General features: G+C 48.7%; 1 protein-coding gene across 1 annotated transcript; it reads left to right on the top strand.

Moving 5' to 3' along the window:
* The first annotated feature begins 1,502 nt into the window (after positions 1 to 1,502).
* NGRN (neugrin, neurite outgrowth associated) lies at positions 1,503 to 20,990 on the top strand. Its single transcript, XM_075342797.1, has 3 exons — positions 1,503 to 1,802; positions 10,156 to 10,266; positions 20,326 to 20,990. Exons 1-3 carry the CDS (start codon positions 1,630 to 1,632, stop codon positions 20,948 to 20,950), a joined length of 909 nt encoding a protein of 302 aa, XP_075198912.1. The 5' UTR covers positions 1,503 to 1,629; the 3' UTR covers positions 20,951 to 20,990.
* The last annotated feature ends 2,037 nt before the right edge of the window (positions 20,991 to 23,027 follow it).

The following is a 23,027-nucleotide window of genomic DNA, read 5'->3' as shown; positions in this document are numbered from 1 at the left end:
CACACGGACACATGGTCCATGGCAAAACACGCACTTGAGCACAGACCCATTGATTTTAATGAGTCTACGTGTGCCTGTGTCTCCGCCACGTGAGGAAATGGATCAAACGTACCGGAGACACAGACGTGTTAAGGATGCCTTAGTGAAGGTGTGGTACTGGCCAGTGGGGATGACTATTACAGAGCAGACAGGATGCCCCATCATGAGAGGTGAAGATTAGGCGGCTTTCACACTACGCTTTTTTAACATGCATCCTAAACGTTTTTTTAATGTAAAAACGGATTCAGTGCAAATGCGTTTTCATTTCAATGCATTTGCAATGGACTCGCGTCAACATGCGTTCACCTGCGTTTGCGTGCAGTTTAGTCAGGATCCAACGAGTTGCAGTTGTTTAACTTTTTTCAAGAACGCTACTTGTAGCGTTTTTGAGCTGCGTCCAAATACGGCAAATTGCTGGATCCTGACTATACTGCATGCAAACGCATGTGAACGCTGGCATGCTGATACAGGATCCTGCTTGGCCAGAAACCAGCCTGGCATGATCACAGTCTCTCTCTCTCTTCTCTCCTCTCTCTCTTCTCCCCTCTATTCCTCTCTTCTCTCCTCCCTCGCCTCTCTCTTTTGCCCCCAGCTGTGTCTGAATTTCCAGTCTATCACGTTCAGTTCCTGTCACTCCCAATCACATGACTCCAATGCCCGCCCATAAACTTCAAATGACAGGATCCTGTAAAATAACCCAGGCATTTGCATGCGTTTCTCTTTGCAAAAACAGGATCCGCTTTTGGCTACTTTCACACTTGCGTTGAACGGGATCCGTAGCATTGCGTTGTGTGACGCATGCAACGGATGCGTTGCATATAGTGGCACAACGCAATGCTACAGATCGTACAAAATAACGCAGTCCGTTGTAGTTTTTTTTCCTTGACTTTACACATCTGAGCATGCGCAGTTGTGTAAAGTCAGCTGCGTTAACGGAATCAGTCAAATGACGCATTCTAACGGAATCCGCCACCATAGGCGTCCATTATAAAAACAACGGACGCCTAACCGATTCCTGCAGATTGCGTTTTTTTGACACTCCGTCAAGCGCAGAAAAACGTTACATGCTGCGTTCAATCCACTAGACGCGTCAAAATAACGACGCTGCGTCGTCTAGCGGATGCAACGCAGACACTTGCTTAACAGTGCGTCGTCCATACAACTCTATGGAGAATAGCGCGGTCCATTAACGGACTGCGCTATTTTCCATAGTGACGGAATGCGCTGAACGCAAGTGTGAAACTAGCCTTTGCAGCAAAAGAAAACGTTCATGAGGCATGTACGTAGTGTGAAAGCAGCCTATAATTCATAAAACGTGATTTACAGGGGGTGTCCACTGAAATTAAGTTATCACCTATTTTGTAGGCGGGACATCATTTATTGTCACTGCACAGCCCCTCTAATTACAATGCGCTGTAATGTGCGATTGCTAAGCTTCTTCTGGTCACTCCTGCCCCCCGTCCTAATAGCCCCCCCTGATCCGACACCACCGCGCTCTGCACTCTACAGGTCACGCCTGGCCGCTACAGGAAGTGGATTGGATCAAAGATAATATCGCTGAGCTCAGACTGAAGCAATCGATGTCTCGATATGGCGGCCTCCCTGCTGGCTGCAATGTGGAGACTCCGTATCTTCGGTGCCTGTCATCCGTCTCTTGCTGGCGGCCGCGGTTTGCGGACCCGTGTCCCAGGAAATCCGTTCTCCGGAGACGAGCAGGAGCTGGAGAGTGACGAGGAGGAGAACGTGGAGCAGGAGATAAGGAGGTAACGAGCGCCTGTAACGTGGTCACTCCATCAGCTGTGAGTAATCACAACACGGCACTACCACACTCTGCACCCATTATCCTGCAGACTGTGCCCCCCCCCCCCATTATCCTGCAGACTGTGCCCCCCCCCCCCATTATCCTGCAGACTGTGCCCCCCCCCCCATTATCCTGCAGACTGTGCCCCCCCCCCATTATCCTGCAGACAGTGCCCCCCCCATTATCCTGCAGACTGTGCCCCCCCCCCATTATCCTGCAGACTGTGCCCCCCCCCCATTATCCTGCAGACTGTGCCCCCCCCCCCATTATCCTGCAGACTGTGCCCCCCCCCCCATTATCCTGCAGACTGTGCCCCCCCCCCCATTATCCTGCAGACAGTGCCCCCCCCATTATCCTGCAGACTGTGCCCCCCCCCATTATCCTGCAGACTGTGCCCCCCCCCATTATCCTGCAGACTGTGCCCCCCCCGTTATCCTGCAGACTGTGCCCCCCCCCATTATCCTGCAGACTGTGCCCCCCCCCATTATCCTGCAGACTGTGCCCCCCCCATTATCCTGCAGACTGTGCCCCCCCCATTATCCTGCAGACTGTGCCCCCCCCATTATCCTGCAGACTGCCCCCCCCATTATCCTGCAGACTGTGCCCCCCCCATTATCCTGCAGACTGTGCCCCCCCCATTATCCTGCAGACTGTGCCCCCCCCATTATCCTGCAGACTGTGCCCCCCCCCATTATCCTGCAGACTGTGCCCCCCCCCATTATCCTGCAGACTGTGCCCCCCCCCATTATCCTGCAGACTGTGCCCCCCCCCATTATCCTGCAGACTGTGCCCCCCCCATTATCCTGCAGACTGTGCCCCCCCCATTATCCTGCAGACTGTGCCCCCCCATTATCCTGCAGACTGTGCCCCCCCCCATTATCCTGCAGACTGTGCCCCCCCCCATTATCCTGCAGACAGTGCCCGCCCCCCCCATTATCCTGCAGACAGTGCCCGCCCCCCCCATTATCCTGCAGACAGTGCCCGCCCCCCCATTATCCTGCAGACAGTGCCCGCCCCCCCCCCATTATCCTGCAGACAGTGCCCGCCCCCCCCCCATTATCCTGCAGACTGTGCCCCCCCCCATTATCCTGCAGACTGTGCCCCCCCCCCCATTATCCTGCAGACTGTGCCCCCCCCGTTATCCTGCAGACTGTGCCCCCCCCCCCATTATCCTGCAGACTGTGCCCCCCCCATTATCCTGCAGACTGTGCCCCCCCCATTATCCTGCAGACTGTGCCCCCCCCATTATCCTGCAGACTGTGCCCCCCCCATTATCCTGCAGACTGTGCCCCCCCCATTATCCTGCAGACTGTGCCCCCCCCATTATCCTGCAGACTGTGCCCCCCCCATTATCCTGCAGACTGTGCCCCCCCCATTATCCTGCAGACTGTGCCCCCCCCATTATCCTGCAGACTGTGCCCCCCCCATTATCCTGCAGACTGTGCCCCCCCCATTATCCTGCAGACTGTGCCCCCCCATTATCCTGCAGACTGTGCCCCCCCCATTATCCTGCAGACTGTGCCCCCCCCATTATCCTGCAGACTGTGCCCCCCCCATTATCCTGCAGACTGTGCCCCCCCCATTATCCTGCAGACTGTGCCCCCCCCATTATCCTGCAGACTGTGCCCCCCCCATTATCCTGCAGACTGTGCCCCCCCCATTATCCTGCAGACTGTGCCCCCCCCATTATCCTGCAGACTGTGCCCCCCCCGATTATCCTGCAGTCTGTGCCCCCCCCCCATTATCCTGCAGACTGTGCCCCGCAGGCTCCGCTCCCCTCTGTCATCAGTAGATTGTTCATTGTACAGTATATCCGTATATTGTATGTCACCTCTTCTGTACAGCACATGCGATCAGTGGTGATCTATAAATAATAACAATGTGATGAACTAAAATGCTCAATACCGGAATGGAGCAGTCGGATGGGCTCGACTATACGGAGTATAATGGAAGTCAATGGGAAACTCCAGCATTTTTATGGCAGATCCTAAAAGGAGGGTCCGGGGGGAATCACTGAGATGGATGGAAACAGCCTGGGAAGATCTGACTGCCAGGTCACTGCTAAAAGCGTAGTACACCACTTTTACCGACTGACAATAATAAAATATACAAAAGCGATGATAACATGGATTTTACAGGAAAAATGTTAGGAAACATTATGTCCTGTATAATGATGTCTATATTATTTATAAGGTAAATTAAAGAGAAATAAACAAAACTCCTCCGCGCCCCACCCCCGTCGGGTATGTGCTCATTATCAGGTTTGTTCAGGCCTCACGCAGCTGAATTTCCGCATGAACCTCTCACCTCCACTCATCTGGCGTTATTTCAATGAAGTTGGTCAAAAGACATGAAACAGAACAAAGTAATGTCCACCCCCAACATATTATGGTCTTGCACAGTTTAGTGCTTTTCATGTGGAAGTAAAGGGCGTTTGGCCTGGTTTACTGTAATAAATAATAAAAAAAAAACCCCGCTGTGGAGTCCCTCCTATTTTTGATAACCAGGAAAGGAAAAGCAGACATCTGATATTATCAGGCTGGGAAGGTCCATGATTATTGGGCCCTTCCCAGCCTAAAATTACCATTCTGCGGTGGCCCCAGAAGTGGAGCATCACATTAGATGCAGAATTTCTGGCGTTTTAGGGTACTTCCACACTTGCGTTTTTTTCCTTCCCTCACAATCCACCCTTTTGGAAAACAGCAGAATACATTAACGGATTCCGCTGTTTCCCATAGACTTGTATGGATGACGGATTGTGCCAAAAGGACCTGCGTTGCTTCCGCTGGCCAACGCTGCGTTGCTTCCACCGGGCGGAAGGAACGCAGCATGTAACGTTTTTTTGAGCAGCGGAATCCTTAGGATTTCACTGCGCATGCTCTCTCTGGCTCCCTGCACTCGTAACCAGGGTACAAATCGGGTAACCAAGCAAAGTGCTTTGCCTAGTTACCCGATATTTACCCTGGCTACGTGTGCAAGGAGTCAGTGCTAAGCGATGTACGCTGGTAACCAAGGTAAATATCGGGTAACCAAGCAAAGTGCTTTGCTTAGTTACCCGATATTTACCCTGGCTACGTGTGCAGGGAGCCCGACACTTCCCCGCTTGGCTCCGCCCCCTCCTGCACTCCACATGTACACATGCGTACACGCGCGCAGGCGTGCGTACACGCGCGCAGGCGTGCGTGCGCGCACACACACTCACCTGTCCTCAGCGCCATGGCCCCGCTCGGCTCCACCCACCCCGCACTCCACCCCCCGCACAAATTCTCAGCGGCCGAACAATCAGCTGATCGACCGGCTGCTGTGAGCGATCAGCTGAGCGCCTGGCAGCTCGGTGATCAGCTGATCATTCACAATAGTCTGCCGCCGGTAAAACTGTTAAAAAAAAAAAAAAAAAAAAAGCTGATTCCGATGGTTTGTACGATCCGTTGCATCCGTTATGCCACTATATGCAACACATCCATTGCATCCGTCACACAGCGCAATGCAATTGATGCCGTTCAACGCAAGTGTAAAAGTAGCCTTACTCAGCGCTTCCCTATGGCCATGGTGCGGTAGCAATCTAGGTAATGGTCTTTGGGGATGGTGTCAGCTGTGTAGTGTCAGTTGGCAAGAAGCCCATGGATTAATAAGGGAGAGGTGTTTATTAGACACCCCCATTACTAACCCAGTAAGTTAAAATTAAAAATATTTTTTTTTATTTAAAAAAAATAAAAATTAAACACATCCCAACTTTAGACATAGTTCACAAATTTATTAAAAAAAAAAAAAAATGCAGATCCGAAGTAGTCCACCAAAGCTGATGTAGTCTACAAATGGAAGCCTGAAAGACCTAAAAAGACTAGAATACTGTTCCTCGGTCAGCAATTTACAAAAAAAAGTACCACCCATGACGTCCACCAATTGTCTAGTACAACCTATAGAGCCTTGTTCGAAGAACGCAGGGTCACATAGAGGGCAGCACGTAACCCAGAATATATCACGAGCGGTGACATCAGTGACTCCATGACGTCACTGTTCTCGCCGGGTCACACAGAGGACAGCGTGAAACTCGTAATGTCTCACAGGCGGCGATGTTACTGAGTATCTGATGTCAACACTTGAAAGACATTCTGAACAACACTGATCGCGTGCACATACCCTAATGCAATAAACCCTGCCTATATGCCTCTAATCCAAAACTATCCCTCCACTATCCCTACACTGATTGCAGCTAAGAGTGGGTTTACTGGATAAATGCCCTGAAAAAGACTCTTGCTTTAATGGTGCAGCGGTATACAATCACTGCAATAAACAATTCAATGATATCTATATACCTTCTCTAACCTAAGCTCTCCCTGAACTGATTCCAGAGGACAGTGGGCCTAGTGTCTCGTCACCAGTTATTCTATAAGACGCAATGCAGTCAGCCAATCACAGTTATGCCAGCAGCCAACATGGCTACAGCTTTACCATGTATTGCAGGTAACCCCACATATTGATGGGCTAACAGCTGTGAAACGTGGGGCGGTGACTTGAACATGGCGATCGAGTACCCATGACACTCTGCCAAGTAACGAGCAGTGCCAAGCACACTCATCATTAGTTGTGGCAGTTGAGCCGCAGTTCATACAGTCGCCACTAGCTGGCGCCAGACACATTTGCTATGTATTACTCTATCTCACACTTGGGTTACCGCTGTAGACAATTTGTCTAATATTCTTAAAAATATTACAAAACAATAAAATATTAGCAACCTACCTGGGGTGATGCCTGTGTTCCATGTTACTGGTTTGTGGCCCAGTATCTCCAGTTGCATGGATGTTATGGCTTCACCAGTTCTATTACTGACAGTCATTATGGATGCCGATTACACTTGGCTGCATTTTGTTTGCATTCTGCACATCCAGCTAAGTATCAGCATAATACAGGCACAGCCTGCAGTCTGAGCATGGACCCCGCACAGGAGAATCTGTGACGTTTGCTTTACCGCTCATTCAGACAAGTGTATTGTCACACAGACCACACATACACCTTTGGTGGGGTACTGCAGATGAATATATTTACAGGTGGACCACGCACTACTCTGATCGCCCATTAAACTAAAAGTGAATATAAAAAAAAATGGCTACAATACAGATGAAAAATCATCCATCAGACGTATACTCATCTGACCCTGCCATTGCCATATACAGTAAAGTATACATGAAACCTGCAAGGAAACAACCTCTCCACAGCCCTGCAGCGTTATTCTCCGCATCGTTCCCTACACTTCATGTAAAGTGCTTTCATATCAAAAGCAGGACTGGATTGTTGCACAGGGGAGAGGAGTTACATCAGATCCTGTTTTTAAGTGAATGTTGACGGTAGGATCTTATCTGCAGGTAAATTGTGTATATGTAATACAGCTGGGGGAGCTGACCAGATTGATATATACTTTTATGGGAAAAGTTTCTGTAAAACTTGCATTTCATTAATTAAAATTGCTGGCGTTTGTGTGTATAGTCCAGTGGGCGGTCCTATCCAGTGATTATGAAATACAACCTACACTTAATCTTTTCCCATAAACCTTTAGGCTATGTGCACACGTTGTGTTTTTTCAGCACGGAAAAAACGCACCCTCTGGCAGAGGGGAGAATTGTAAACAATGCGTTTTGGAACAAACGCATCAAAAACGCGTGCGTTTTTCGTGCGTTTTCCATGAGTTTTCTTCAGGTGCGTTTTTGACCACATGATCCAGTGACAGTGCCACAGTACATCCAGTACACAGTGCCAGCCTTCCTGCAAAGATGTGAGTGTTGTCCACGGGAGAACGCAGCTGCCCATGCCCACGATTTGGGTTCAGGCTGCTGTGGAGCTCTATGCTACCTGCAGAGAACACTCTTGTCTCCGCAGCATAAATTGATATGCTGAGGCTCGGGAAGCTGCACCACAGGTCAGTTTATGCTGCGGAGAAGAGAAGCACAACGAGCACAGGATTTCTAATATTCCTTCCACTGTGCTTCTACTGCACAACCTAGCGTTATGGACGCAGGGAAAACACTCTGCGCCCATAACGCTGCAAACCCTGATTGTGGGCACACAGCCTAAAATGTGTGAATGGATATCAAACATATATATAACGTCCCCCCCCCCCCCCCCTGCATATTCTAAGCTGGCGCCCTTTAGTGCCTTTCATGTGGCACTAAAGGGTGCCTAGCCTTGTATTTAGCCCAAGAAAAAAAAATTAAAATAAATGACGTGGGGTCCCCCCTATTTTTGATAGCCAGTCAGGGTAAAGCAGACAGCTGTAGCCTGCAAACCTCAGCTGACAGCTTCATCTTGTCTGGTGATCAATTTGGAGGACTCCCCAAGCTGTTTTTGTTTTTTTTTGTATTTATAAAGAATTAAAAAAAAAACAACAAACGTGTGGTCCCCCCCAAATTAGATCACCAGCCAAGGTGAAGCTGACAGCTGGGGTCTGGTATTCTCAGGATGGGAAGAGCCATGGTTATTGGACTCTTCCCAGCCTAAAAATATCAGGCCACAGCCGCCCCAGAAGTGGCGCATCCATTAGATGCTCCAATCCTGGCGCTTCGCCCCAACTCATCCCGCGCCCTGGTGCGGTGGCAAACGGGGTAATATATGGGTTTGATACCAGATGTGTAATGTCACGGCGTCTATTTGATACCAGACATAACTAATTGACAGTAATAGCAAAAAAAAATTGACAACCAAAAAAAAATTTATTTGAAAAAACACTCCCCAAAACCTTTCCTCTTTCACCAATTTATTGAAAAGAAAAAAAAATTGGGTCCGCAGTATCCATTTTTGACGTCCCACGTCGCCTCTGGACCTTTTAGAATATGGGGGGCACGCTCAGGGAACGTGTCCCCCATTTTCTAGTAGTGCAGACCCTCCATTTGAGGAGAGTGCGTGCAAAGAATCTGCACCCACTCTCCCCGGGTCACAGCTGCACAGTGCCGAGCAGCAGCCAGCGCAGCTCACACTGAACACAGGAAGCTGTCAGCTGCTCGGCACATGTGACCGGCGCGCACTGTGAAGGAGGAGGGGGCCGCGGGGGATCAGCGCTGTGACAGGTACGGGGGTTACCGGGGGACACCGGGGGGAATAGGGGGTGACCTGGCAGGGCCTGGGGAGCAGTTTTCTGTCGCATGTGTTATTGCACATGCGACAGAAACAGAGGAGTAGGGCGGCCGGTGCGCTGCTGTGTGCGCGGCCATGTTGGATTTTCGGGAGGGGGGTCGGGGCGGCCACTTTGGCGACACCGGGGGCTTTCCTGAACTTTGCCAGGAAGTGAGGTCAACAGGAAACCTCTTGACCTCACTTCCAGGTAAATGCCTGCGTTCTGTATGCCGACAAAGCTCGCGGACCGCAACAAAAAAAGCAGCTCACTGGGGTGTAGCTGCGTTCTGACCCGCGTGATTGATTTCAATGGGGGGAGAACGCAGCCACAACGCACAAAAGAAGTGACATGCTGCTTTTCTTTCCGCACCGATTTTTGGCATCCAAAACGCTGCGTTTAGAAACGCAGCGTGTGCACTGATTTTTTGGCTTTCTCATACACTTTGCTGGGAAAGCTGAACGCATGCAATTTGCCACTGAAACGCTGCAGTTCTAAACGCAGCGTTTCCGCGGTAAAAAAAACCAACGTGTGCACACAGCCTTATAATATTCTGATCCTCTTCCGTATACTGTGCTGTCCACAGATTGCACTGCATGTATAATCTGACAGGCTCCCTTTAATCTAAAAAGGTATAGAAAAGCAGAGATCGTGTATGTGTAAGGAGGCCTTCTATAGACAGTCAGTGAGCTTCTGCTGCTGAGAACTCGCTTATGTCCACAACCTTTCACTTTTCTTGCTGCTCCTACATGCCCTTTATGCCTGGGTTCACACATTGCATATTAGGTATGCATTTTATTTTCTAGATGTTCTGAAAATAAAATTCACAACGTTTTTCAGTACTAGTAAAATAATCAATGTGCTGGGAAAACCAGAAAATACATAAATAATCCAATATTCCATGTTTTCTCTCATGTATACGACTAGAGAATCCTTAGATTGGTATGCCATATAAGTATGAGAAAAAACAGGTACTAAAATCTTCAAAGGTACTGAGGGTTCCAGGAGCTGTGAAGCGTCTCACAACACCCATTTTTCTGATATTCGTGTGGTTGTGGTCTTGAGAGGAGCACAGTGTAAGACATGTCTTCTCTAATGCCCACAATAGGCCTCTGTCACCAAATAGTCCCATTCAGCTACAATACTGTCGTATCTGGAAGCTGTGGAAGAAATCTAATGATTCAGTCTTTTTCTGGCTGATTTGTGTCCTCAGTGCACTGAAGAGAAGTCGGAAAGCAATCCTGCTGAAACGAATGAAGAGGGAGATGGAGCCTCCGGAGCCGGCGGAGAGGCGTCTAACCTGGAACGCAATCCAGCAGATTAGGTAGGAAATGAACATACGAGGCCCGATTCATCATTGGTTATTAGTGATGACGAGCACTACCAAGCTTGGGTGCTCGGCACTCATAACGAACAGTTGGTCGCACGGACGGGCACGACTCATGTACCGAGTATAATGGAAGTTACTGGGCAACTCCAGCATTTTTTCTTTAGAGCTTCTGGAGACTGCTCAAGTTCACCATTGACTTCAATTATACTTGGTACACGAATCGTGCCCATCCATGCAATCCACTGCTCGTTACGAGCACTGAGCACCCGAGCATGGTAGTGCTCGCTCATCATCATTTGTAATTTGTTGAAGTCGCCTCTTTTTCTCTTTTTGTTTTGTAGTATTTGCTGACTTTTTTGCGCCAACATCATCAAAATGGTGCATGCGGTTCATCGATTTGTTGCAAAATCAAACTACTTTTTATTTTAGTCTTTAGCCAGTTTTGTTACTTTTTAGTACCAAAAGTACAAAGTCTGTTTAAAAAGTAACAAAAATGAGCCAAATTGAAAACTCCTCCAGTAACCTTAGGCCGCTTTCGCATTGCGTTCAGCTCTCCGTTCAGTGATCCTGTTGGGGCTTCCATCTGAACCCCCTGCAAAATGGGTTTCAGACATCTGCGCCAATGACAGGGCCATTGACTATAATGATGCAGATGGAGTCACCGTGTGCTGTGTCGTGCACCATTTTTAGGAGTATACGCTTACTGGAGATGGACACTCAGATGCAGTCTACTACGTCTGGGTGTCTGCCTCCAGTAAGCGTATACTCCTGAAAATGGTGCACGACACAGCACACGGTGACTCCATCTGCATCATTATAGTCAATGCCCCGTCGGCACATAAGTCCGTAACCTGTTTTGCGGGGGGTTCGGACGAAAGCCCTGGCTGGGCTTGTGATCGTTGAGAGGAACGCAGTGTGAAAATGGCCTTACTTCAGGGCAACACTGGAGTGAGATTCACCAAAAAAATGCAGCAAATGGTAAAAGTCACATTTCATGAATTAATCTAAAACATTTGGTTAAGCAGAATTGTTAAAGAAAAAAAACCCCAAAACTTAAAAATGAAGACAACTTAAAAATGACGTAAATACTAAAGCCACTTAAAAGGAGCAAATTATTCCAGAAAAATAGAGGAACAAAAATGATGAATTGGGGCCAAAGACTCTCTAAGGCCTCATGCACATGTTGAGTATTTGGTCAGTATTTTACCTCAGTATTTGATCAGTATTTTACCTCAGTATTTGATCAGTATTTTACCTCAGTATTTGATCAGTATTTTACCTTAGTATTTGGTCTATATTTTACCTCAGTATTTGGTCTACATTTTACCTCAGTATTTGGTCTACATTTTACCTCAGTATTTGGTCAGTATTTTACCTCAGTATTTGGTCTACATTTTACCTCAGTATTTGGTCAGTATTTTACCTCAGTATTTGGTCTACATTTTACCTCAGTATTTGGTCTACATTTTACCTCAGTATTTGGTCAGTATTTTACCTCAGTATTTGGTCTACATTTTACCTCAGTATTTGGTCAGTATTTTACCTCAGTATTTGGTCAGTATTTTACCTCAGTATTTGGTCAGTATTTTACCTCAGTATTTGGTCAGTATTTTACCTCAGTATTTGGTCAGTATTTTACCTCAGTATTTGGTCAGTATTTTACCTTAGTATTTGGTCAGTAGTTTACCTCAGTTTTTGGTCAGTAGTTTAGCTTAATATTTGGTCAGTAGTTTACCTCAGTATTTGGTCAGTAGTTTACCTCCGTATATGTAGCCAAAACCAGGAGTGGAACAATCCACCACTTCTGGATTTATCACCCACTCCTGGTTTTGGCTACAAATACTGACCAAATACTCAACGTGTGCATGAGGTCTAGGATTTAATGTAGATGGTTTTCTTTTTCGCTCCTAATTGGGAGACCCAGACAGTGGGTGTATAGCTACTGCCCTCTGGAGGCCGCACAAAGAACTACACTTAAAAGTGTAAGGCCCCTCCCCTTCTGGCTATACACCCTCCCGTAGGAGTACAGATTCCTCAGTTTTAGCTTTGTGCGCAAGGAGGTCAGACACGCACGCATAGCTCCATTGTTTTTAGTCAGCAGCAGCTGCTGACTATGTCGGATGGAAGAAAAGAGGGCCCATAAACAGGGCTCCCAGCATGCTCCCTTCTCACCCCACTGTATGTCGGAGGTGTTTGTAAGGTTGAGGTACCCATTGCGGGTACGGCGGCAGGAGCCCACATGCTGATTCCTTCCCCATCCCTTTTTACAGGGCTCTGGGTGAAGTGGGATTTACTGGTCTCCAGGCACTGAGACCGTGCTCCATCTACAGCCCCTGGAGAAGATGCTGGATGGAGCGGAGTACATCAGGGACATGGCCCTGCTTCCTCAAGGTACTCTGTGTCCCCGTGCAGGCGCTCACACCGCAGCATGCTGGGTGTTGTAGTGCGCCGGGGGACATCAGCGCTACGGCGCTTGTGCCATGGCCTCATTCAGCTTCGCTGAAGCAGGCACACTTCTAGGAATCGGTCGCGCCGGCCGCTGGGACTGCGGCGCGGCTGGCACTTGTGGTGCGCCGGGGACTTCAGCGCGGCCCGCGCTTTTACGGCGGCCGCGCTGATAACTCGAGTCCCCGGCTTTTGCGGCCTGCTTCCGTTCGTTCCCGCCCCCGGACCTGCCAGTCAGGAGAGGGGCGGGACGCTGGCCACGTCTAGGAATCGGTCATGCCGGCCGCTGGGACTGCGGCGCGGCTGGCACTTGTGGTGCGCCGGGGACTTCAGCGCGGCCCGCGCTTTTACGGCGGCCGCGCTGATAACTCGAGTCCCCGGCTTTTGCGGCCTGCTTCCGTTCGTTCCCGCCCCCAGACCTGCCAGTCAGGAGAGGGGCGGGACGCTGGCCAGTGCATCAGCGCTGAGGGCTGGAGTCGTTTTTACATACTCCAGCCCTCACAATCGGCACAGAGGGGACACTGTTTCCCGCACTTTCGTTTGGGAACTCCCACGGACCGCCCCTCTCCACAGACGCCGGCAGCCATTCCTGCTGACACGCTGAGCTGCAGAGGGGAGCCGGGGAGACCCAGACAAGGAATTCTGCAGCCTCTTACCCGCTATTCAGCGGGCGGTAAGCAGCCCTCAGGGCTCACCCCCTCTTGTGCCAGTAGTATTCTTAGTATTTTGTTTCTACAAATACTTTGTATTGCATAGCGCTGGTCGCCCTTTGGCTATAGACTCTCTCACATTGCAGAGAGCCAGCAGCATGTCGTCCGTAAAACGCAAGGGTGCCAAGGCACAGACATTATATGCTTCCTGCACCGCATGTGGGACTTTTCTACCGGCAGGCTCCACGGACCCCCATTGTGTGCAGTGCTCGGCCCCTGCGGCGCTTGCACAGTCGGGACCTCTGCTGGACGTGACCCAGGGTGTACCACCTGTGAATGCTGTCCAGGTGACAGGAACTGAGTTTGCAGCTTTTGCTGACAGAATGTCTCTCACTATGTCACAAATTCTTGACACATTGCGAGCTAGGCCTGTACTTCAGGCCACGGACACTGTGCAATCATTGCCCCCTGGTCCCCCTCAGCTCCAAGCTCCGGGACGGGCATATACACCTCAGGGTGAAGACTCTGACTCGGACGATGGCCCCGGGCAGCCTAAGCGGGCTCGCTATGACGGGCCTTCACATTCATCTCAATGGTCAGGATCCCAGCGAGATGAATCTATGGGTGATGAGGCGGACGTAACTGATCAGGATTCTGATCCTGGGACCGCTCTCAATCTAGATACACCAGATGGTGACGCCATAGTTAATGATCTTATATTTAACATCAATAAGATGTTAAATATTTCCCCACCAGCTCCTCTTGTGGAGGAGTCAGCTTCGCAGCACGAGAGAATCCATTTCAGATACCCTAAGCGTACTTTAAGCACTTTTCTGGACCACGCTGACTTTAGAGACGCAATCCAGAAACCCCACGCTTATCCTGAAAGGCGTTTTCCTAAACGGCTTAAAGATACACGCTATCCTTTTCCCCCTGAGGTGGTCAAGGGTTGGACCCAGTGTCCAAAAGTGGATCCTCCAATTTCCAGGCTTGCAGCTAGATCCTTGGTTGCAGTTGAAGATGGAGCGGCACTTAAAGATGCCACTGACAGGCAGATGGAGCTCTGGCTGAAATCCATCTATGAAGCGATTGGAGCGTCATTAGCGCCTTCTTTTGCAGCCGTATGGGCACTCCAAGCTATCTCAGCCGGGTTTGCGCGAGTTGACTCCGTCACACGTGCATTTGCCCCGCAGGTAGCACCATTGACCTCGCAAATGGCGGCATTCGCGTCGTACGCGATTAATGCTGTTCTTGACGCTACAAGCCGCACGGCAGTGGCGTCAGCCAACTCCGTTGTTTTGCGTAGGGCCCTGTGGTTGAGACATTGGAAAGCAGATTCTCATTCCAAGAAGTGCTTAACCAATTTGCCTTTTTCTCGTGACCGATTGTTTGGAGAGCGTTTGGATGAAATCATCAAACACTCCAAGGGTAAGGACTCATCCTTACCGCAACACAGACAAAACAGACCCCAACAGAGGAAGGGTCAGTCTGGTTATCGATCCTTTCGAGGACCGGGCAGGTCCCAATTCGCCTCGTCAAAAAAGACTCAAAAAGACCAGAGACGCTCAGATTCTTGGAGGTCTCAGTCACGCCCAAAAAGGACAGCCGGAGGAACCGTTGCCAAGACGGCGTCCTCCTGACTTGCGGTCTCCGATTCCCACACCCGCGGTCGGTGGGAGGCTTTCCCACTTTGGCGACATCTGGCTGTCACACGTCAAAGACCGTTGGGTGAGGGATATTCTGTCTCACGGGTACAGGATAGAGTTCAGTTCTCGTCCGCCAACTCGTTTCTTCAGAACTTCTCCACCACCAGACCGAGCCGATGCTCTGTTGCAGGCGGTGGCCGCTCTAAAGGCGGAAGGAGTGGTGACCTCCGTCCCTCTTCAGGAACAAGGTCACGGTTTTTACTCCAATCTGTTTGTGGTCCCAAAAAAGGACGGATCGTATCGGCCCGTCCTGGATCTAAAGTTGCTCAACAGACACGTAAAAGTCAGGAGGTTCCGGATGGAATCCCTACGCTCCGTCATAGCCTCAATGTCTCAAGGAGATTTTCTAGCATCAATAGATATCAAAGATGCGTATCTCCACGTGCCGATCGCACCAGAGCATCAGCGTTTCCTACGCTTCGTCATACACGACGAACACCTGCAGTTCGTAGCGTTACCTTTCGGTCTGGCAACAGCCCCCCGGGTCTTCACCAAGGTCATGGCAGCAGTAGTAGCTGTTCTGCACTCGCAGGGTCACTCGGTCATCCCGTATCTAGACGACCTGCTTATAAAGGCACCCTCTCAAGAGGCATGCCAACACAGTCTGAAGGTGGCACTAGACACTCTCCAGAGTTTCGGGTGGATTATCAACTTTCCAAAGTCTCATCTAACCCCGACCCAATCTCTGACTTATCTTGGCATGGAGTTTCATACTCTCTCAGCGATAGTGAAGCTTCCACTGGACAAGCAGTGCTCGCTACGGACTGGAGTGCAATCTCTCCTTCAGAGCCAGCCGCACTCACTGAGGCGCCTCATGCATTTCCTAGGAAAGATGGTAGCAGCAATGGAGGCAGTCCCGTTCGCGCAGTTTCATCTGCGCCCTCTACAATGGGACATTCTACGCCAATGGGACGGGAAATCGACGTCCCTCGACAGGACTGTCTCCCTCTCTGACTGCCAAGGACTCTCTGCGTTGGTGGCTTCTCCCTACCTCATTGTCACAGGGAAAGTCGTTCCTTCCCCCGTCCTGGGCAGTGGTCACGACGGATGCGAGCCTATCAGGGTGGGGAGCGGTGTATCTCCACCACAGGGCTCAGGGGATGTGGACTCTGGAGGAGTCCACCCTGCAGATCAATGTTCTGGAAATCAGAGCAATCTATCTTGCCCTGCGAGCCTTCCAACAATGGCTGGAAGGCAAGCAGATTCGGATTCAGTCGGACAATTCCACGGCGGTGGCGTACATCAACCACCAAGGGGGAACACGCAGTCGCCAAGCTTTTCAAGAAGTCCAACGGATTTTGACGTGGGTGGAAAGCAGAGCGTCCACCATATCCGCAGTTCACATCCCAGGCGTGGAAAACTGGGAAGCAGACTTTCTCAGTCGCCAGGGCATGGACGCAGGAGAATGGTCCCTTCACCCGGACGTGTTTCAGCAGATCTGTTGCCGCTGGGGGACGCCGGACGTCGATCTGATGGCGTCACGACACAACAACAAGGTCCCAGTTTTCATGGCACGGTCTCACGATCACCGAGCACTGGCGGCAGACGCCTTGGTTCAGGATTGGTCGCAATTCCGACTCCCCTATGTGTTCCCACCTCTAGCATTGTTACCCAGAGTTCTCCGGAAAATCAGGTCCGACTGCCATCGAGCCATACTCGTCGCTCCAGATTGGCCAAGAAGGTCGTGGTACCCGGATCTGTGGCATCTCACGGTAGGCCAACCGTGGACACTACCAGACCGTCCAGATTTGCTGTCTCAAGGGCCGTTTTTCCATCTGAATTCTGCGGCCCTGAACCTGACTGTGTGGCCATTGAGTCCTGGATCCTAGCGGCCTCAGGTTTATCTCATGAAGTTGTTGCCACAATGAGACAGGCTAGAAAACCATCCTCAGCTAAGATCTATCACAGAACGTGGAAGATATTCTTAGCGTGGTGCTTGGCTCAAGGGTTTTCTCCCTGGCCATTTGCATTGCCAATTTTTCTTTCCTTCCTGCAGTCTGGGTTGGAAAAAGGTTTGTCGCTTAGCTCTCTTAAGGGTCAAGTCTCCGCGCTATCCGTATTCTTTCAGAAACGCTTGGCACAGCTTTCTAAAGTACGCACGTTTCTCCAAGGAGTTTGTCATATCGTTCCTCCTTACAGACGGCCATTGGAACCCTGGGATCTGAACAAGGTTCTCATTGCTCTCCAGAAGCCGCCTTTCGAGCCTTTGAAAGAGGTTCCCCTTTCTCGGCTTTCACAAAAGGTAGTTTTTCTTGTGGCGGTCACGTCTCTTCGAAGAGTGTCCGAGCTAGCGGCGTTATCTTGCAAATCTCCCTTCCTGGTGTTTCACCAAGACAAGGTAGTACTGCGTCCAATTCCAGAGTTTTCTCCCAAGGTGGTTTCTTCTTTTCATCTCAATCAGGATATCACTTTACCATCTTTGTGTCCGCATCCAGTTCACCAATTTGAAAAGGGTTTACATCTGTTGGACCTGGTGAGAGCACTCAGGATTTACATTTCTCGCACGGCGGCTCTACGCCGTTCTGATGCGCTCTTTGTCCTAGTCGCTGGTCAGCATAAGGGATCGCAAGCTTCCAAATCCACCCTGGCGCGGTGGATCAAGGAACCAATTCTTCACACATACCGTTCTGCTGGGCTTCCGATTCCATCTGGACTGAAGGCCCATTCTACCAGAGCCGTGGGTGCGTCCTGGGCATTGCGGCATCAGGCTACGGCTCAGCAAGTGTGCCAAGCGGCTACCTGGTCGAGTCTGCACACGTTTACCAAACACTATCAAGTGCATACCTACGCTTCGGCAGATGCCAGCCTAGGTAGACAGGTCCTTCAGGCGGCGGTGGCCCACCTGTAGGAAGAGGCTGTCTGACAGCCCGTTCATGTGGTATCTTTTTACCCACCCAGGGACTGCTTTTGGACGTCCCACTGTCTGGGTCTCCCAATTAGGAGCGAAAAAGAAGAAGGGAATTTTGTTTACTTACCGTAAATTCCTTTTCTTCTAGCTCCAATTGGGAGACCCAGCACCCGCCCTATTTGTTCTTAGGGTTTCGTTTTTCGGGTGCACATGTTGTTCATGTTGTTTCTTAAGTTCTCCGATCGTGTTATCGGATTGAATTTGTTTTTGAAACTGTTATTGGCTTTCCTCCTTCTTGCTTTGGTACTAAAACTGAGGAATCTGTACTCCTACGGGAGGGTGTATAGCCAGAAGGGGAGGGGCCTTACACTTTTAAGTGTAGTTCTTTGTGCGGCCTCCAGAGGGCAGTAGCTATACACCCACTGTCTGGGTCTCCCAATTGGAGCTAGAAGAAAAGGAATTTACGGTAAGTAAACAAAATTCCCTTCTTTGTTTTTCTCTTGTACATGAAAAAAGGGAGTGATTTTCAACAGTGTTTTACTAAGTTTTTCTCCTATGCAAAAACCCCCTAAAAATTAGAGAGGTTTCCTCTGGTCAGTGAGAAACGAAAGCACTCGGCTGCAACTAAGATGCCACCCACACACTTTCTAAGTTTCTCATGGACACATAGACTTGCATTGGTGAGTTTGATCCATGACCTGGAATAAAATCTTATGTCTGCTTTTCAGTCAGCAAAAATACACAGACAAGTGAACCGCCCCATAGACTAAAATGTGTATGTGTGTTTCATTGATGGAACATATGTCTGAATGAGGCCTGAGAAGGTGTGAGTGATAATGATTCATGGGCCCTTTTCATCAAAGACAACCTCTTCTCTGGGAGTCTTGCTTCCGGGATCCCAACAAACCTCTGATTTTCTTGAAATACACCATGGGCAGTCGGGCAGGCAGGCAGTACAGTGCTCATCTACTTAATGCAAAGATGGTTTAAGTACACTATAATAGGAGCTGCTGTACAGAGTGGTCCTCTACACCTGTTTATAAAGGGGCGTCCTACTGGAAATTCCCCTTTCATAATGTCCACATAACATAATAGGCCATAAATGGGGTTGTCTTTTATTAGCCACATAGAAAAATAGTAAAAATTCCAGCACCGGGCCGTGGGCAATTAAAAGTCCATTTTATCAGAATACATTAAAAAACAGAGTACTACTTACGCGTTTCAGAACTAAAAACCAGGTCCTTAATCATAGGCGATTATTACTATTATTAAGGACCTGTTTTGTTTTTTTTGTCTGAAGAGTACTGTTTTTAAAGACGTGTGTTTTTTATTATATTTTATAAAACTGGACTTTTAATTGCTATTTTTAATTTTTAAAAGCAGGCTCCAGTGCTGGAATTTTTTTTATTTTTCTATGAGCTAGTTACCCGAGACTGCCACCTCGAATGTCCGTGTGTCAATATTGACTCAATTCTGGCTAAGGCATGGTAGGCTGATATATTTGGCTGATATATTTTTCTTTCTTCTATACAATTTATTAGAGACACCTTTTCTTGAAAAAGCAATCCCCAAAAAGTATTGTAACCTCTTAGGCCCCTTTCACACTGCATTCTGACCTATGTTTAGTGGTCCGTCGGGGCTTTCGTCTGAACCCCCCTCAAAACGGGTTTTGGACGAATGCGCCAACGGAGCCATTGCCTATAATGGTGCAGACAGAGTCACCATTTTCGGGCGTATACATTTTCTGGAGGCGGACACCCAGACTTACTAGACTGCATCCAGGTGTCCGCCTCCAGAAAGCGTATATGTCTGACAATGGTTCACGACCGAGCACACGGTGACTCAGTCTGCAGCATTATAGTCAATGGCCCCGTCGGTGCATGGGTCCGAAACCCCCGTTTTGGGGGGGGGGGGTTCAGACGGAAGCCCCGACGGGACCACTGAACATAGGTCAGAACACAGCATGAAAGCGGCCTTAGCAACATGTATTCATATGCAGTGTAATGTGCATGTGTTTACATTCTTACTTCTTGCCATCTTCTCTGGATCTTAATCTCCTTTAGTCCCATCTGACTCCAGTTCTATCTAGTTTGCATAATTTGCTTTCTCAGTGATGTCAGTCTTGTTGTGATTCTTATAGACTTAAATTGGGAAAACAACTACCGATCCGCACAATACGCTGTGTGATGGAGCTAGTAAGCTCCTACTCATCTCTGATTTTGCGTTGGTCCAAACATCCACAACCAAAAAAAATACTTTTTAACTGTTTGATGCCATTTTCTGGACGATGGTAAAAACTGTAGAATCAGGCACATGATATAAACTGAATGATTGATTTTTTACATTCATCTTTAAATGTTGTCCCTTTTTAGGGTGGAAATTACATTGTCATTATGTTTTGCAGGTATTTAAGACAGGAGTTTCCGGAAGAATGGCCACTGTCACGACTGGCTATAGGTTTTAATGTGAGTACCGATGTCATAAAAAAAGTACTGAAGTCAAAATTTGTACCAAGCGAAGCAAGAAGAATGAAACAAGATGCATCTGCTTTCAGAATTCTTGGACAAAATCCTCAAGTTTCCACAACCAACCAGCTACAGCTTGAGTCATCTTCCAAAAACCCAGAGCAGCCATTATTACCCCTTGAGCGGAATAAAGGACAGTTACTTCTCAGCCAGTCTGCCCACCTTCTGCCTCCACCAAAACCATCAGGCTCTTCAGAATTGGCTTTAAGGACTGGACATCTCACAAAATCTCCTGCCTTAGCACAGGGTTCTCAAGACATGGTGCAAGGTGTCTTACCCACTGTGCCTAGTCAGGGTCCGGCAACACGTACAAAGGCAGAACCTGACCAGACTGTGAACAAGGAAAGGGACGAAAGAACGGTGGATGAAAAATGGGACAGAGAAGTATTAAGTGACAATGATCTGGAAGAATTGGCCAACGTTGGTGCTCCGAATACCATGAAGGTTGTGCGACAAGGAAGAGAGTTTTTTGATAGTGATGGTAACTTTCTGTACAGAATTTAATTTTAATATCTAAGAATAATAATTCATTCTAATTATAAAATGACATTGTGCTTGGTTCTTATTTTTCAGATAATTAGCTGGTTTTGTAGTTTTTCACTGGTGAAATTGAAAACTAATGTTCTAAGTAACCAACTCCTTGGTGAAATTTGGTAGACCCCAATATGAGACAGGTGGACAGAAGCTACTCCAGGTGTGGGGACACCGTTACATTTACTGTTTTCTCGCAGTTTTTTTAAAGCCAATCGACAGTAGACATAAAGAGAAGAGAAGTATACAGGAGAGGTTCTACCTCTTCTTTTTTTAACATATTATTTAAATCCACTCTTAGTTTTCGCTTTAGTGTCGCAATCAAATAGGCATGTGAGGAATCATCAGAACTCCTCGCCATCCTGACGGTCTCTCTATACTATGGTCTCCAGCTGTGATTGGGCAGGGAATGGTGACAATGTCACAGGGAGGCTGAGGAAGCAGGTGGGGTACCTAAGCCAGGCCGGCTGTGGATGTGCCGAGGATCTGGTTTATTTGGGTTTTTCTCACTGCAGACGGCTGTCCACTGATTGTCAGCTAAGCTCAGCACTGAGGAGCTTTTTCAGATATGAGAGCAGTTTTTGCATATGGATAAGTGGCAGTGGACACATCTGGTGCCATTTTTTTTACCCAGGAACAAAGGCTTGTAAAATACACATGTCCAATGCTTGTTCCTCCTGATAGAAAAAACCCTTAAAGGGAACCTGTCATGATGAGAATGGCATCTGATCTGCAGGCAGGATGTTATTGAGCAGGTGGAGCTGATCAGATAGATGTACATTTATTTTCCCGACGTTTCAGTAAGTCTTATTGATTGAAATTCCTGGAGTTTGTATACATACAAGTCATGCTAATGATTGGCAGTCTTCTATGTATGATTGTGCATGCAGACAGCTGGCAATCACTAGTAGGACCGCCCACTGGACTCAAGTTGGCAAACACCAAGGATTTCATAAATAAAATAAGTTATACTGAATCTTTTCTAACAAACATATTTCTCATTCTACATCTGTGCCCTTCTCTATACAGTGCTGTGTACAGACCGAACGGCATATTGAATGTGACCGGTTCCCTTTAAAAGGGACTCTGTCAGCACAGAACGAGTGTTCAAGCCAAGTACAGGCGCTTGTTAATGATGAGCAAGCGTACTCAATGGAGCATCGGGTCTGCTCTGTACTTTACCGAGTATCGTGGGTGCTTGGATGTGTAATTTGTAAACCAGCAGTTATAGATCCGGCTCACTTCACTGCATGATGTGTACTCGTACCCCAGTGACGGCAGCTTACAGTCTGAGTGGCTCTCACTGGGGGTCAAAATAACGTGTTTAGATGTAGTGTTAAAATCTCCCCAGTCCACCCTGTCTCTGAGAAACTCTCTTTATGGCTGGCTGTATGTGGATGGAGAGCCGACCTGTCCAGTGACTTCAGTTATACTCGTTACTGTAGTTGAGCCCGTCAGAGCATCCAACCTGCTCTACTCGAGTAAAGAGCACTCATCATTAGTGCTCATGCATCATGGCATGGCCAAACACCTTAAAGAGGATTATCTGGACCTATTATTATACTCTGCCTAAGCACTAACAGGCAGGTAGTTGCTGTCTGCCTGTTGTGACTGGCATCGGAGGGGTCACAGATCGCTTCTTCCAGCAATTCAGCGGCTTCCATTGACGTTACTGTCTGCTCTGTTGACGAGGTGTGACTGCTGACATCATGCTCATTTACAGCCGGCTACACGCTTCCTAACTGCATGGAGCCAGCTGTCCGTCAACATGACAGTGTCCTTCATGCCTGGTATCAGCCTGGTAAACTAAAGGTGGCTTTATACGCTACGAGATCGTTAAAGCGATCTCGTTGGAGTGACGGAATTTGTGACGCACATCCGGCCACTTTAGCGATGTCGTTGTGTGTTACACCCATGAGCGATTTTGAATCGTCGCAAAAACGTTCAAAATCGCTCATCGGTGACATCCCCCCTATTCCCAATTATCGTTGCTGCTGCAGTAACGATGTTGTTTGTCGTTCCTGCGGCAGCACACATCGCTATGTGTGAC

This window comes from Anomaloglossus baeobatrachus, chromosome 4, assembly GCF_048569485.1.
Source record: "Anomaloglossus baeobatrachus isolate aAnoBae1 chromosome 4, aAnoBae1.hap1, whole genome shotgun sequence".
Taxonomy (NCBI): domain Eukaryota; kingdom Metazoa; phylum Chordata; class Amphibia; order Anura; family Aromobatidae; genus Anomaloglossus; species Anomaloglossus baeobatrachus.
The sequence above is the reverse complement of the archived record's forward strand: the minus strand, read 5'-3'. Positions and strand labels throughout refer to the sequence as shown.

Excerpts from the sequence above, each read along its gene's own strand:
- NGRN (XM_075342797.1), top strand. The coding sequence starts at position 1,630 with ATGGCGGCCTCCCTGCTGGCTGCAATGTGGAGACTCCGTATCTTCGGT. Across the intron at positions 1,803-10,155 it reads GTGGAGCAGGAGATAAGGAG|TGCACTGAAGAGAAGTCGGA; the intron begins GTAACGAGCGCC and ends TTGTGTCCTCAG. Across the intron at positions 10,267-20,325 it reads AACGCAATCCAGCAGATTAG|GTATTTAAGACAGGAGTTTC; the intron begins GTAGGAAATGAA and ends TATGTTTTGCAG.